The sequence below is a fragment of the Coenobita brevimanus genome, chromosome 61 (assembly GCF_032717465.1).
Source record: "Coenobita brevimanus isolate Jiangsu-jjx chromosome 61, ASM3271746v2, whole genome shotgun sequence".
In the NCBI taxonomy this organism is placed as follows: Eukaryota; Metazoa; Arthropoda; class Malacostraca; order Decapoda; family Coenobitidae; genus Coenobita; species Coenobita brevimanus.
Genome location: NC_137014.1, coordinates 22,045,092 through 22,062,606, shown reverse-complemented (window position 1 = coordinate 22,062,606; position 17,515 = coordinate 22,045,092). Strand labels below are relative to the sequence as shown.

Here is a 17,515-nt window from a genome sequence, read left to right as displayed (position 1 = left end):
CTGTTTCTAAACAGTATATTTCATCTTGTGAAAAACCTTTGGTATTATAAAGGAATTACATAGTTAATACCTAGCTCCTCCAACTAAGAACACTATCCTAAGCTAAATAAAACAATAATCGGCTACTAAGAATTAGAGTACGTATGTCATCAGAGCTCCGGGTGTTATCTTGCTAGGCACAACAAATTTGACAACTCTGTTGAAATCACTGATTTCTGAAAACCATTGCTCACCGTCTCGTTATATATCATAATGAAGTAAACCAGGATTTATGTCCACAGTCGTACACAGAGGCTGTCCCAGAAATATGGGGCAGAATTCAGGAGGTTATTGTTAGACTGTTTTTGGAGTTATTGTTTGACCAATCGCAAAAAAGCTTTATATAAGACGTAGTTTGGTGGTTGGTGATTATTCACCGAATAGCAGCAGTCTTGGGGAAGGAGGATACCCTCCTTGTAGTAAGCAGTAGAACACAGCACCAATGGTAGATTATTTCAGTAATTATGAAAACTACAGGGGATCTGTGTATATCGATGAGTAGCATATGAAAAGAGTATTAAATGTTACTTATTTAACGTATCTTAGAATTCACAATCATATCCTTGAAAAGAGTGAAAAAGCATCAACCTGAGCACTAAAACTATAATGGAAACCATTAAATCTGCAGCAGACTTTTGCACATCGTTGGAAAGCTTATGGAAAACCATTAGGTGTTACATTTGTGACTTTTCTCAAAATTCACCACCATACTGCTGAAAAAAGTCAAAAAATAAAAATGCGCACAGAAAATATTATGTGAAATTATCAAGTAAGGTTTCGCAAATCATTGGAAAACTAAAATTAAAACAACATTAACAATTAACAAGTAGTGCCTGGCACAACAAACCTCGCCCGACAACAGTTATTTTATTTTAAACCGTTTTCAAATTATAGCCGTCTGAAAATCCGTGATTTTGACCGTGATTTGACCTTCCAAGGTCACTCGTGGCCAAAGGTCATGGTGCCAAATCAAAGCCCCAAATGAGACTTCCTATATCTTGATAATAGTAGCCTCTTTATCTCTATTCAACCAGTTTCGAGTTATGACCCCTTGAATATCCTTGACCTTGAGTTTTACCTTTCAAGGTCATTTAAGGTAAAAGATCATGGTACCAGTTAAAACCAATGTGGGACTTGCTGTTTGTTGATAATAGTAAATATCTCTCCATCTTCAACTAGTTTCGGGTTGCAGCGCTCTGAATAACCGAGACAATGAGTTTGACCTTTCAGGGCCACTTAACGTCAAAGGTCATGATATCAATTGAAAGGTCAAAGGACTTCCTGTATGTTGGTAATAGTGAATCTCTATCTTCAATCAGCCCCCTGAATATCCATGACCTTGAGTTTGACCTTTCAGTGTCCCTCAGGGTCACAGGTGTTGGTGCCAAATGAAAGCCCGTATGAGAGTTCCTGTATGCTGATAGAAGCATATACCTCTATCTTCAGCCAGTTTCAAGTTATAGCCCTCTGAAAATCTCTGACCTTGATTTTGACCTTTCAAGGGTACTTGATTGCCTCCAAAATTTAACTACTTCCTTTTGGGACCAGTATCCACATATCCTGCAAGTGTAAATTAATTTCATTCAGCCGTTTTTCCGTAATGTTTCTAACAAACAAACTCGACCACAACAGTACCTCGCCGCACTCCGTCTAGGCGAGGTAATAAGCTTGGCCGTTCGAACACATTCCACACTTTAAACTGTAGACCCCTATATCTTCATAATGCTTCGTCAGCATGGGTCTGGTCCTTAACCATTATCCTCAGTGATGAACTTAAGGGCGTAGAAAGTTCTCACTTATATTTCGTCCATATGGTAATCAGTTCGTAACAGTTGAAAATTTGACCAATATTGATCTGGCATTGATTACACAAAACGAACCCAAGCATATGCCACTCTCTTAAAGTCTTGCACACATTTTCTGGCACACCTTGTTTTTGTGTGTTCGATTGTGGCAATTGACCAGACAATTCGTTCCTGAGGCCCGGAAATCCTTTTACGTGTAACACACCTTTACATGCACTTGTTTCTCCGTTTATACCCAACGCCCTTGTTTAATACATTTAATACCAGGGTTATCTCACAAAGAGCTGGTGTCGTAGTATTAAATGGATGCTTTTATGACATGTTGGTAGGTCCTGTGGAAGACTGAAAGTGTTTTAACGAAAGTCAAACCATCAAACTACTCCCTGACCCATCGTGGGATCGAACTCTCGTCCTTTCAAACAACAGACCATTTGTGTTATCACTTGACCACCAGTCTTTCCAGCTCTTATCCGACTAGATGAGAAATGGATTATAGGGTGTTACAGGAATTTATGTGATAGCCCACCATCCATTCACTCGATATACAGTAGTGCTGCTCTCATGTGCCTGCCCTTTCCTCTCTTCCTTCCTTCTTTCCTTCCTTCCTCTTCTGTCTTTCTTTCCATTGTTCTTTCCGATTCCTTCTGTCTACGGGTGACTGTACACTGAGTGATAAGCCAAATGGTTTCCTTTACACCAGGAAACGATTTACTATGCTGGGTGGTAACCATATAACTAAATTTTGGTGCCTAGTATTTTAGTGGCGCTCCAATCAGATTGAGCCGGTGCAGGTTTATATCCAAGGAGAGGTTGGGGTTTATTGCTCCCATAATACTGCTCAGGGATAAGTGAGGCTGGTCTCTCATCTTAAATGTCAGGACCAACTTGCCTAGCCGCGGGCCCCTACGATTCTCATGGGACAACACCGGATTAGGTGATGAATGAATGAATGGTTCTTTTTTATAATAAAGTCTGCACAGTACGGTGGAGACTTACTGCTTTTGTACTTAAGCCTTTTAAATTGTTTTATAGGATTAAAGGTCGAACCCAACACATGATTTAGGATAGATTATGTTCTTGTATATTCATCAGTCATCACAGTCATCTGCTCGGAAGAATGTCAGTGTGCAGGAGCTGCGTAGAGGTCATCCTTCATTCCCTCGAGAAAGCAATTTTTTTTTCCATAACACATTTGCTCAACCTCTTCCCCCCCTCCCTCTCTCTCTCTCTCTCTCTCTCTCTCTCTCTCTCTCTCTCTCTCTCTCCACCTAGTCATTGTTGTTTGTTACCTCCGCCAAGAAGTTGATGGAGGTTATGTATTCATCTGTGTCTGATTGTCTCTGTCTCTCTGTTCATGTTCAAGACATATAAAAAAGTTGTTATCTTATTTCAATAAAATTTGGTGATTAGGTGGACATTGGACCAAGGATATATTTGTTACATTTTGTGTATGCGGATCTAGATGCAGGAAATGGAAGAAAAAAAAAAAAAAAGATTGGCGTTGGCGGAGGTATGCACTCTCCTTGACACTGTGTTATAGAGCAGACTAAGACCGTAGAATTTATTGGCTCATTGAGATCATAAAAGCATTTGTTTGGTGGAAAAGAGGAATTACAGCAATAATATATAGATGCTATTGGTGTTTGTGGAAGTATGGGATCCATGAGCGCTTTTATCCTTTATTCTATATTTACCCGCATATATATTTCCTTCTCTGTCCATATCTATTCCCATTTCCTACCTCTCCATATTCAGTCTCACCCCACCCTCCTCCGCCTCACTTGCTTTCCATCTCTTCTCTCATTCTCTTATTCTCTCTTCCTATCCAAGTACTAATCTCCGCCTCTACATTCTGTCCCCAGGGAAAACCTTAATTTGGCCATACTAAGCCTGAAAGAGAGTGGGGACCTGGCCATACTGAAGAACAAGTGGTGGTTCGGTAGATCCAAATGTGGCAAGGATTCGCAGGTTAGTCCCACTCTTTTGTAGTATTGGCAGTTCTTCTTCTTCTTCTTCTTCTTATTATTATTATTATTATTATTATCATTATTATTACCCGTCCCCGCCTCGGAGTGGCTCGGGGACGGGTATTGTTTTCACTCGGTTTGTCTGTTTGTTTGTTTGTCTGTCTTTCAACAGCTTTACGTGAAAACTACCGGTGCGATATTGACTAAAATTAGAGGGGTGATGGACTATAACCTAATCACCTGATTAAATTTTGGGCCAAACTGGGCCAAGGCCCAAGCTGTAGGCCCTCAAAACGTAAAAGAATCGGGGACAAGTAAAACTCGTTTTTTTCGCCATAACTCCATTCAAATTCGTCATATCAACATGAAACCAAAACCTAAAGTGCATCTTGCTAATCTGCATCCTATAACATGATTCATTACATGAGGGGGGGAGGTCACCATCTAGTTAGCGGTAGGGAGGTCAGTGTCAGGTGGGTGGGCCTACAATTTTAAATGTACATAAAATCGTCATTTTTCACCCGATTTATCCCAGGTTTTATAATTATGTGACATGCTTGGCTAGGCATCCTGTTGTGTTTATACGTCACCATTAAAATGACTGCGTGGGACGGGTTTGCTGTGCCTTGGCACCGCATCTTATAATAATAATAATAATAATAATAATAATAACTATTATTATCCATGCACCCATCATCCAATCCTACTTTGCCCCATGAGGAGCGTAGGAACCTGGAGCTAGGCAGGATGGTCCTGACATTTAAGATATTATTATTAAAATCATTATCACTATTATTATTGTTACCAGTAATATAATAATAATAATAATTATTATTATTATTATTATTATTATTATTATTATTATTATCATTATAACAGTTATTATTATATTATTATTGTTGTTGTTGTTGTTGTCGTCGTCGTTCTTGTTGTTGTTGCTGTTGTTGATGTTATGATCGTCATCCCATTCTTTTTTTTCTTTTCTTTTTTAAGCATAACTGTGTTTTCAATTTCAAGAGTATAACAAGGATTAACAAGTGAGGTCCCATTCAAAATATTGTTTTTGTTGGTATTCCTGGGTTCTCTGTTTGTTCCCCCTCTTAGCCATTTTCATCCGAGGATGTCTTTTTAGTAATGTTCCGCCTGTCATTTTATTTGGCTTCAGTGAGTATTCATATTGGAAGAATTTAACAAAGATCGTTTCTAGCCCGGGCACAGTAGGAGGTAGCCAAATGTGTTTCCTTCAGTCCAAGGACATATTTATAAGTAATATTTTCTTATATGTTCCCACCGTTTGATTCACCACAGGAAATACCTGCAGTAATGAAGGGGCTCGTGAAGGTCATATTTAGCCGTGCAGTTACAGAGGTGTCGAATAAATTGCCTTCTACTGTGAAGGTGGCAAGAACTGAATTTTAAAAATCATATTGGAATGTGTGGTATAGGTGGAAGGGTAATCGAAGAGGGGATGGTGTGGATAGGTGAGCAGTGATGGAAGGGTGATGTAGATGGGTGGGTGGTGTACACTGAAGAGCAGTTAGCTATATTCTATAAGAGCTATGTGCGCTATCAGCTTGAATATTGCTCACCCTTGTGGAATGGATGTGGAGAGGTTGCATTAAAACAACTAGACAAAATTCAGAACAAAGCTGTTAGAATTATTAACAATGCTGCCATTACAAATAAACTACCTCCCCTACAAGTAAGAAGGAATATTGACTCCCTTGCATTATTTTAATGATATGGTAAATGCTCAGACGAAGCTCCTTCCATGGTGCCACCTCTCCATGCCTTCCCTCGTGCTACACGGGCATCTGGTAACGTTCATGACTGGCTTGTCACTCAGCCAAATTGCAGAACTTCTGCCTATCAGAATTCTTTTATTCCCAGAACTGCATCTCTCTGGAATTTGCTTCCCCAGAGTTGTTTCCCTCCAAACTTCAACCTACATCTGTTCAAGTCTAATTGTTACAGATATTTTATGAACAGAGGACACCAGTAATGTGGTGTATGGATTATTATTTTTGTATTCATTTGTTTTTCCTTCCTCTGTTCTGTTATAAACAAAAATTACTGTACATGAGTAGGTGAATTAGGTGATAGGGTGGTGCAGGTGGTTACAGTCACGGATTTGGAGAGTAGGGGACATGGGAGGTGCACTATCCCCCCCACTCAATTTTTGTAGGTCAGTAGTTATTTGTAATAAAAGAACATTGTTTCTTAGCGAAATATATGCAATAAATATCCCACTAAACTTGAACTGTCGATATTATTGTATTCTAATTTAATCCGATGAAGTCCATCGGATTCAAAAAGTTAAAGAAAAAAAAGTTGTTTGTGTCATAAGACGCAACTGTGACGAGTAGAAATGAACTTGTCTTGTTTTTGTTCTTGGTGATGACTTTCAAATAAACCTTTACTGCACCTCAAACCATTAATCCTACAGCACGTTTTTGAACAAGGTGTATTTATCATTAAGCTTAGTTCCATTTCATTATATCCATTTCATTGTCCCCCTTGCCCAACAGAATAAGAAAATGTTTTGGAAGGAGGTGAAAAGGGTGCAATAGGGAGAGTCTGGGGAGGAAGAGTGAGTAAAAGCAGAGGATGGAAGGATGTTAATTGAGATGGATGCAATAAGGAAGAGATGGGCAGAGTATTTTGAAAGATTGTTAAATGTAGAGGAGGAAAGGGAGGCTGAGATTGTAACAGAAGGAAGGGTGCAATGAATAAATGTGCTGGGAGAGATGAATGATTCTTTCATTACGATGGAGGAAGTGCAGGAGGCAGTAAAGGTGATGAAAACAAGGAATGCTGCAGGTATGGATGAGTGTGCTGTGGACTGCCTGAAAGATGGTGGAGTGACTATTGTTGACTGGTTAGTAAGATTGTTGAATGTGTGTTTTGTGCAAGGTATGGTGCCAATTGACTCGCCAAGTGCTTGTGTGGTCCCATTGTATAAAAGTAAGGGGTGATAAGTATGAATGTACTAGCTTTAGGGGTATAAGTCTGTTGAGTGTTGTAGGTAAGGTGTATGGTAAAGTATTAATTAAAGAGAGTTTGAGAGGGTACAGAGGGAGTAACTGGTTATGAGCAGTGTCGCTTTAGGAGAGGGAGGGAATGCATGGATCAAGTGTTTGCTGTGAAACGTGTGTGAAAAATATTTAGCAAAAGGTAAGGATGTGTTTTGGGGGTTCATGGATTTAGACAAAATGTATGAAAGAATTGATAGGGAGGCTTTGTGGACTGTTTTAAGATTGTATGGACTTGACGGTAGGTTACTGAAATTAGTGAAAAGTTTCTGTGTAAATAGTAGAGCATGTGTAAAATTGGGAAATAATATGAGCGATTGGTTTCCCGTGAGAGTGGGGCTGCGGCAGGGATGTGTGATGTCGCCTTGGTTGTTTAATATATATATGGATGGCGTTGTAAGGGAGGTGAATGCAAGAGTGTTAGGAGGAAGTCTGAGTCTGGTGAATGTTGATGGTAGAGAGTGGAATCTGAAGCAGCTGCTGTTTCCAGATGATACTGCACTGCTGGTTGATTCAGAGGAGAGATTGAGACAGTTGGTAGAGGAGTTTGGAAGTGTGTGTGAAAGGAGGAAATTGAAAGTAAATGAGAATAAGAGTAAAGTGATGAAGTGTACAAGGTTGGTAGATGGTAGGGGGATGAACATAGTTTTGATTGATGAGTTGCTTGAGGAGGTACAGTGTTTTAAGTATTTAGGGTCACATGTTGCTGTGAATGGAAGAATAGATGCAGAAGTGAAGTTTAGAATGAATGAAGTTGGAAAGGTGCTGGGAGGAACGAAAACAGTGTTTGCTTAGAATGGATGTAAAGAGAAGGCTGTATGAGGGTGTTGTGGTACCGACTGCGTTATATGGGACTGAAACGTGGCATATGGCTGTAGCAGAGAGGAAAAGTTTGAATGTAATGGAGATGAGATGTCTGAGGAGTATGTGTAATGTGATGCTTATGGATTGAGTGAGAAATGATGAAGTGCAAAGGAGAACTGGAGTTGTTTGGGAGATGGCTGATCGCGTTGAGCAGAGGGTGTTGCGATGGTTTGGCCATATGGAAAGAATGGATAATGAGTGATTGGTGAAAAAGATACCTGGGTCTGATGTGAGAGGTGTGAGGCTGAGAGGAAGATCATTAATAGGATGGGTGAACAGTGTGAACAGAGCGTTGGTTGCGAGAGGGAAGTCTATTGACCAAGGAAGAGTGGCTGTGCGTGATAAAAATGAATGGAGGGAATGTGTGAATGAATAAATGATGACACAGCCCTGGGGGGACATTCTCTCGCATTTGTCTGATCAGCTGATCAAGTCATGTGCGGGTAAGGGGATGGGTCTGTTATGATGTGGCAGGGGTAAACCAGCTCTGCTGTTGGGCCCTGCTGCGGATGTCACTGATTGCACTGTGCAGTTGGCCCTCGTGCGGTGTGGTGTGGTGAGGATCTGTCCCTTCTCGCTTTTGGGGTGTTTGAGTGAATGAGTCAATTGGGAATGTGTCGTCCTGCCTCGGCTACCTCCCTTTCCTTGGGGGAAGCAGCCTAGGCATATAGATAGATTCTCTGACACATTATTATTTGGAGGCAGCTTTGAAATGATACCTTCACTACTCTCAGTCCACTAATGCCACAATACCCATTTCCCCAGAGTCACCTTTCGTGACCCAGTTCCATTCTGCCCATTCGTTTGCCCATCACACACACTTTTTTATTAATTCCCTCACATTAATTCCTGGAGGATAATTTGAATTAAACCTTCACTGCATGCAAACCGCTAACTCTACAACATCCATTCCTCAGGATGTATTTTCCTGCTCCAGCTTCATCATGTATTAAATTTCCATCACCTACTCTTTGCTTATCACGCCCATTTCTTTGTCTCCTTCCACTGACAGTTACATGGTGCAACGTAGATCTTAGGATCGACGAATGTACTTCTGTGCTTCATTATAGTTCTCGCATTTTCCTACAGGCTTTGGCTAGAGAGATTGGTGAGTGCAGGGAGCTTTCTTATTTTACTTTCCTCATCTTATAACCATGTAATTAATATCTCTTAATTAAACAACCACATATAATTAATTTCTTTTTAGTTGATTAACCTCATTTGATTAACCCACCGAGTGCCAGTTATTTTTAGCCCTATGGGTCACCCTGGTGCTGGCCATTTTTCGACCTTTTTTTTTTTTTTTGGCTAAAGTGATAGATTTTGATGTGAAAACAATGAATTTCACCATTAAAATTCTCACCAAGACTCGGAAATGGGTTTTAGTGTGTCCTGCATACTCGTATACAGGTATAGCAGCTCTCTTACGCTCACCACGTACATGAGAGAAAGCCTTTTTTTATGTAAGGTATACTCAGGTATTTATGCTGGGAAGGTATAGCAATGTTCAATACACTTTTCTGATTAATTATTTCTTCAATATCTGTCATCATTTGCGTGTCTTTCTCACTGTGAATGCATTATCTTACACTTACATGAAGATAGGTACAACTTTACTTCATTACGTACAGTCCTGGCACTTACAAGAAGGTATTTACAACTTGACTCCACTATATAGTCCTTACACTTACAAGAAAATATTTACAACTTACACTTACATGAAAATATTTACGAAATGCCTTTGCTATGTACAGAACTGGGTGAGGCACACAGGCAGAGTGAGGCAGAGCGAGCGTGAGGGGGGAAGCGAGTGAGTGTATGGCCTTGACAGCCTGGGGGATGGTAGAGGAACAGTTACCATACATGCCTGCCAATTTTTACCCGCGAATCTTGAAAAATGCGGTCACAGTGAATTTTTTGTTTCAAACTGTTTTAAAAGGGCACTGGCACTGGCCGTGGAATTATGTCAGATCATTTTAAAATGGCACTGGCACATGGCGGGTTAATGTCTGAATATTCTCTCTCTCTCTCTTTCTCTCTCTCTCTCTCTCTTGAGCAGAGAACTGGTGAGATGTGTTTTCAGCTTCTCAGCCTCGTTAAACAAACGTCATTCAACCCCCTTCCTACCTTCAAAAGGAGGAGGATGGACTACCAGAGAAGGGCACTTCTCCAGATTTTCGTTTCAGATGATACTGGGGCTACAAATTCTAATACTACTTTCTTTTACACAGACAGGCCACACCAACGCCTTGACCCTGAGCAATGTAGCTGGCATCTTCTACATCCTAACTGGAGGCCTGGTATTGTCAATGGTCGTGGCCCTTGTAGAATTCTGCTGTAAATCGAAAGTGGAAGCCAATCGAGCCAAGGTAAGTGGATAGAATGAATGTCAGAGCTGTACCAAAAAACTGAGTAACCGAATCATTTTGCAGAACCCGAGTATGACAGTCGTTTATGGAATGCTTATAATTTCCAAGATGCCTCATAAATTATGGTGAGAAGGTTCCACTCTGGGTGACAGCCATGAATAAGTTCGATACTCAGTATGTGACTTTTTTTTTTCAGTCAGTATAATGTCGCAATTTGCATTATTCTAGCCATCTGCCCATTAACCTAATTACTGAACTATGGTAGAATTGTTTCTGACCCCAGCATGTCGATGAGAGTAATATGGGATCATTATGACTGATAGGTTAACCTACATCCCACAGTACATAGTGCATTTAGATAAAGCCTTAAGAAGTCATGGACATTATGTCTTCATCAAGTTTACTTCAAAATATGTAAAAAGAAAAAAAAAAAAAGAGGCAGCCCGTATCCCTTGCCGTGTAAGGTATAATAATACGATCGAGAGTCAATCCTCATGATAAGACAGGGACGTTTTCCAACATATCACATGTTTTCCCACACAGCTGATACAGTGAATTACGGGACACTGGGAAACCAGCCTTACATGCAGTTTAATGGACAGAAAAAGTATTTTCGGTGTTTTACTGTGGACGTACAGACACTAATGAGGGTCAAAAAGGTAACTTATTGAGAGAGGATTTTCTGTATTTGAGTGTTTATTTATTACTGAGTCCTTTATAGCTTCATGGATACTTTAGTAAACGAAATTGTGCATGGTATGTATATGCTTTATTTCATGCTTTTGTTCTTTTGTGGCTGGCTAAATGAAAGTAAGCAATATGTTATACGTTTTCAAGCTTCTCGTATTGATTTACCACAAGAAATCAGGGACACACTAAATATTGAGGTAGATAATTTTCACCCGTATGGTTAGTACTTACTGTAGCTCCGTAATGAATTAAACTTGAACCTACAGTGATACAGCATCTTTTACATCAACATGCGTACATCAGGTCCTGGAAATCACTTACCAGTTACACTACCATCCCACCTACACCACCCTTTCACATACACCATCCATCCGCCTATCCAAGTATACTGCCCTTCCATCTCCACCATTCATCCATCTCCACCACGCTTCCACCTACAAAACTCTTTCACCTACAGCACGTCCCACCTACTGTACATCACTCACGGATCTACACCATCAACCCACCTACACTATCATCTCACAATCATCACCCTCCCACCTTTAGTATATCACCCTCTCTCCTGCACCACACACCTTCCTACACGACCCAACCTTCTACATCATCCACCCAACCACACCACCCACTCACGTACACCATCATCTCACCCACATCATCCGCTCATCTGTGGTAAATCATCCTCTCACCTACACCACTCAACCACCTACATCACCGTGCTACTTCACACTGCCATCTACTCCGCGTATCATACATGGTGTCTCGGGAAATATGTAGCAAAGTTTAGGTGATTATTGTTGTCCTGGGTTGAGTAAAAATAAAAAAATGCTAAATCAACTGATGCCCAATTCTAAGCTGTTCTGGGACTATATTTTCTGATGTCCGTTTGGGTGAACTATAAATTGATAAAGAAAAATTTTGTTTATAATTAATTATTGCTCCATAGGAGTTGAAAAATGTTAACTATGCAAAATTAGCATTTATTACTCCAAAATACCTCAGTGACATCCGGATATTTGGCACACATTTCCGGGACACGAATTGTGTGTGTGTGTGTGTGTGTGTGTGTGTGTGTTTTACAGTAACTAGTTCTCTCTCTCTCTCTCTCTCTCTCTGTTACCCGATGTAGCCAATAATGAAATGATTGTGAAAGTAAAAAACACTGCAGTAATTGCCTACCATGTTTTCACCAAGTTAACTTAATTATTTCTAATTACTTTTAAGTTTTGCGGTTAGGGGCGCTACTTTAGCAAGGGTAATGAGTTGCATTAAAATGTTACATCTTCTACAGCTGTTTAGAGAGTTCTGCATCCTCCCATCTCGATTTCCATAGAGGATAGGCAGATAAAAAACTTTTCTTATATATATATATATATATATATATATATATATATATTGCTGTGATCATGTCATCTTTTATCTTTTTATAAGCATTTATCTCTCATTAGTCACCAGACGGATAGGATGAAACTCCCAAGAAAACTTACTTTTTATATTGTTATTAGCATATCATCTTTTGTCATCATTTTATGAGTATTTATCTCCTATCATTCAACAGATGGGTAGGGTGAAACTCACAAGAAAACTGACTTAACACTGTAATATACAAAAAGACCAGGATTCGATTACAAAAAAAGGGGATTCATACTGGCTTACAAGACAGACATAAAAATTAGTTATTTCTCTTTCCTAACCAAATTACAAGCAGAAGCTAGATACTCAGAGCTTGAGGAACTAGGAGAATTCGTTTGTGATATAATCCACACACTAGTATTATACAGAGAGGTAAACCAAAAGGGGATATGGTGCTTTGGCTGAGTGATTTGTAATCTAAGTGAAAGATTTGTCTGAATGTGTCTAGTGGGAAATGTGTTCCCAATGTGTCTAATGATAAGATGACTCTCTTGCTAGTTCCTCACGCTTTATACAGTAATTTACTCCACCTCCTTGGACCTAATAGACCAATGTTCTGTCTTAACCCGTCAGTGGCCGCCCGTGTTGAATGAGGTTTAGCCGATGAATGGCCGCAGGCATCGTTTGAGTGCGACCTATAAAAAACAGCGAAAAATTTTCGGGAAGTGGACGAACATTCTGAATGTCTTCAGACTGACCTACACTACACCCCCATGCATCCCATCAAGCACTTCAGAGCCTGCTGCTGTGATGAGTGGATTTTCGATTTTTTCGCTCGTGACCATGCCTAAACAAGCACAACTACACCCATTATCTCGACCCAGACAGATAATATCTTTGTCCTACCTTGTGCAACACACACAACCACCCTGTTTACGATTAAGAATAAAGACAGGCATAAACAACAAAGACATGATAATAAGAGATTATTACATTTTTGTCTTGGTATCTTTACCTATTTGCTCAGGTTTGGCGTATTGGTTTGGATCATTCGATGCAGTGCGACTTGTAGAAAACTGAAAACTTTTGGGAAGTGAACGAACATCTGGGACATGAGACTGGCCTTCACTTCATGGGTTCATGCCCTCTCACCTCATTTGTCAGTTCACCACCTGCTGCCATAGTAATTGGATGTACTGTTTTTTTCGCTCGTGGCCATGCCAGAACATTTACAGTTACACCAATTATCTCGACCCAGACAGAAAATATCATCTTTCTTCTCCCTTGGCAAACACACACAACCACCCTGTTTACGAATATGAATAAATACAGGCATAAAGAAAAAAGACATGATAATAAGAGAAAAATACATTTTTGTCTTGGTATCTTTACTTGTTTGCTCAGGTTTGGCGTATTGGTTTGGATCATTCGATGCAGTGCGACTTGTAGATAACTGTGAAAACTTTTGGGAAGTGGACGAAAATCTGGGACATGAGACTGATCTTCACTTCATGCTCTCTCACCCTTTTTTGTCAGTTCACCACCTGCTGCCGTGATGAGTGGATGTACGATTTTTTCGCTCGTGGTCACACACACACACACACACACACACACACACACACACACACACACACACACACACACATTATCTCGACCCAGACAGAAAATATCATCTTTCTCCTCCCTTGGGAAACACACACAGCCAAACTGTGTACGATTATAAATAAACACTGGCATTAACAAAAAAAGACATTAAAATAAAATAAAAATTAATTTTTGTTTGGTATCTTTACCTATTTGCTCAGGTTTGTTGTACTGTTTTGAATCATTATACATATTCTTTGCCTTTCACAAGTATAATAGAAAAGGTTTCCCTGTTCACTTGATGCTTTCGTGGGTGGACAGACCTTTCCCTTCCTGCTAATTAGCTCGTGCGAGGTGCGAATGGCAGGTCATCTCTCATTTCAACCCTCACTGTCCAGCCTGTACATTTAAAGGATGACGTTTATCTCATTTAGTCTGAAAACAGAAACTCTCGCCTTCCTTTTCCAACGAACTCCACCATCCAGACTACAAAAATAAGTCGGTACTACCATAAACACAATAAACATCGAAAATGCAAAATAAATTCATAATTTTTTATATTCAAACCTCGAATATTTTGTACTGAAAAACTTCAAAATACGCATCTCTAGTTATTTCACACCTTTTCAGCACCATTGAAATTTTTTTTGGTAAAAAAAAAAAAAAAAAGGTATGATGTTGCATCACTGCAATACCTACGTGTGACTAGTATCAGCTGGCTAAATTTATGCAACATTCCGCATTTGATTGCACGCCACAGGATGGGTCTTGGAAGCTGAAATTTCCACTGCAAGGTGCATCGAAACTTCCTCTTCAGTATGGTAAGAAAAAAAAAATAATAATTATCGAAACATCAGAAAATGGCCCTGGTGTCAGCCTGGGGCGCACGTAAAATTCCGGACCTACGGCCACGGAGAGGTTAATTTTAATCTACAGCCTTTTAGCTACAAAGGAGGATTCTGCTACAAATTATACATGTTAACACATCCCAACTCTGCCAATTAGGAGTTGTTAAGAAGGCGGAGCTGGTCAGCCATTGGCAGACACATTTATCAGCTCTTCCTGCGGGGTGTGTCACACTCACTTTGTCAAGGACAAGGTCGCCCCTGTGTAGTATATGGAAAACTAGTGAATGTTATTCTGCTCAGAAACAGAACATACACAAAATAATTTAGTGTTCTCTGCTTCCTTGTGTGAACAGAGGTCTTTCTGAGAGCTGTATACATAACAGAAAAATAGTGACGTTATAATTTCTCTAACTCGGGTTTCACTGACACTCCCAAAATGATTTAGTGATCTCGATCATTCATCTAATCTCCCTCCTTTATCTGTTCACCTCTTCCACTTTCATCAATTTTCACTCTGCTCCATTCCTACTCCACTGGGTAACCATACCAGTGACACCTCCCTCTCTGGGGAAAGAAATTTACATAGGAGAAATTTCTGGATCCCGTACAAAGTTAAATCCTGGACAGGTAATCTGCTGGCATGTTAGTAACTCCTTTTGGATATCAAACCTCTAGGGAGTATTCTTGGGGGAATAGGGCCTAGTGGGTCAGTCTGAGATTTTGGTCTTAAATTGGGACAAAAATTTTAGAGGGTGGTGATCAATGTACACCACCACATTACCTGACCCTGGACCAACATAAACTGAAGTGTTGCACAGCAAGTATGAGTGCAAGGAGTTCTTTCTCAATAGTTGGACAATTTCTCTGAGCCTTATTGAATTTTTTTTTACTATAGCACCAAGGAATCTCAAAACTTTGAACATCATCCTGAACCAAAACTGTGCCTGCCCCAAGACCACTGACATTAACAGCTAATTTAAAGGGCCTTATCAAAATTTGGAGCTTGAAGCACTGGATGATTTGATAGGATGGGTGACCTGATAGGCGTCCTCACATTCTGACTTCCACTTATACTTGACACCTTTCTTTTATAAATCTGTGAGGAGGGCTACAAGATCAGAGAAGTTATGGACAAAACGTCCATAGTACCGTACCATACCCAAGAACTGCTGCAACCCTCTTACTTTTGGGTTGGGAGGAGCTGAGAGTGGCCTGAACTTTAACATCAGGTGGACTCACTTGACCTAATCCTACCACACAGCCTAGGCACTGTACTTGAGCGTCTACAAATTCACATTTAGTTAAATTAGGCACTAAATTATCAGAGGACATTCTCTGCAGCAAGGCATCTAGTTGGTTCAAGTGTTAAGTGACACATCCCTTACAGTAAGATCCCTTAAGAAATCGTTCATCAACCTCTGGAAGGCGGCGGGGGCATTCTTCACACCATAAGGCATGACTTTATATTTATAAGTACTGCCACTGACCACAAAACAAATTTCTTAGTCACTTTCTGTGAGTGGGACTTGCCAATATCCCTTCAACATATCTGTCTTGGTTATAAATTCTGTACTACCTATAGCATCTACGCAGTTGTCCACTCTTGGAAGTGGGTAGGTGTTAGTCATGGTAAAGGAGTTGACTTTATGATAATACGAAAACGATATTACCCAGCGGGTGTTGGGATCACTATGACTGGGAAGCATCTCTCGCCTTGACATGGCTCAGTCAACTCTTGCTGCAGCATGTAGGTCAGTATTTCTTGGAGTATAGACTGCTTCTGAGGACTAGCATGGTGACTGCTTTACAGGGCTGGTGTCTTCAACATCCACGTCGAGCTGTGCCTCTCCTAGCATGTCCTGGAAGACATCAGGGAACTTCCTGAGAAGAGCATCAAGTTCAGCACACTGCTCTGCTGTTAAAAATGGAAGAGTTTATCAGTTAATGTATTCCATGCCTCCTGGTTTTCTCTCCAACTAGTCATCTAGTTCACAGCCAAAGGGCAGCCCTCATCCTCCACTAACTTGACAGCCAACACCACGTACACAGCACTGGGGGAGTCTACATCTTGCCTGTGGTACTCATTCAACATATTCACATGGCACAACCTTCGTTCCTTCCTCCAGTCTGGGGTTAAGATGACATAATTAACTTTACCTACCCTCTTCTCTACTGCATAAGGGTCTGAAAAACTTGCCTGCAGAGGCTGACCATGAATGAGAAGCAAGAGAAGAACTTGATCTCCTGGGTGAAACACACTGTTTCTGACTTTTTCATAGTGGTCATACCACCTCTTCATCTTCTCCTAAGATGACTCTCAGTTTGTTCTGGCTACTTCCATACTGTAGGCCAGTCACTCTTTTAAATTTTGACACATACTCCAGCAACTTAATTTGGTCATCATCCTTGGCCCATTGTTAATTAAAAAATTTAAAAGGACCTTACTTCATGGCCAAAAATTAACTGAAATGGGGATTAGCCCAAGGACTTGCTCGGTGTCTCTCAGGTTGCAGAAAGTAGGAAGGGCAAACACTTGTCCCATTTTTTTTTTTTTCATTAACACCTTTTTAAGGATACTCTTCAAAGTTTGGTGGTATCTTTCTAATGCACTCTGACTCTGAGGATGATAAGCTGATAATGTGATCTGGGAGATTTCTAACTCCTGAAGGGTTTGTCTGAAAAGTCTGGAATGAAATTGCTGCCTTGATCTGACTGAATTTCCCTTGGGAGACCAAAGCAAGTACAAAAGGTCAGCATCTCTTATGCAACCAATTTAGCTGAAATGTTTCTTAAAGGGATGGTTTCGGGATATCTAGTGACCATGTCTAACATCATGGTCTGAGAAGGTCTTAGGGAAAGGACCAACAATGTCCACAAAGAAATAGAGAATGGGACATCAAAAACAGGTAGACGAATCAAAGGAGCTGCATGGATGGGCTTATTGCCATATCGGCTAGCTGGCAAATG

The 17,515-nt window shown here is 40.3% G+C and overlaps 1 protein-coding gene across 1 annotated transcript in view; it reads left to right on the top strand.

The window, feature by feature from the left end:
- LOC145403705 (glutamate receptor 1-like) overlaps positions 1-17,515 on the top strand; it is a 1,124,056-nt gene that overhangs the window by 1,071,223 nt on the left and 35,318 nt on the right. The window contains exons 16-17 of the mRNA XM_080275390.1: positions 3,707-3,812; positions 9,939-10,076. Of these exons, the coding sequence (XP_080131516.1) occupies positions 3,707-3,812; positions 9,939-10,076 (244 nt within the window). The remainder of the gene's footprint in view (positions 1-3,706; positions 3,813-9,938; positions 10,077-17,515) is intronic.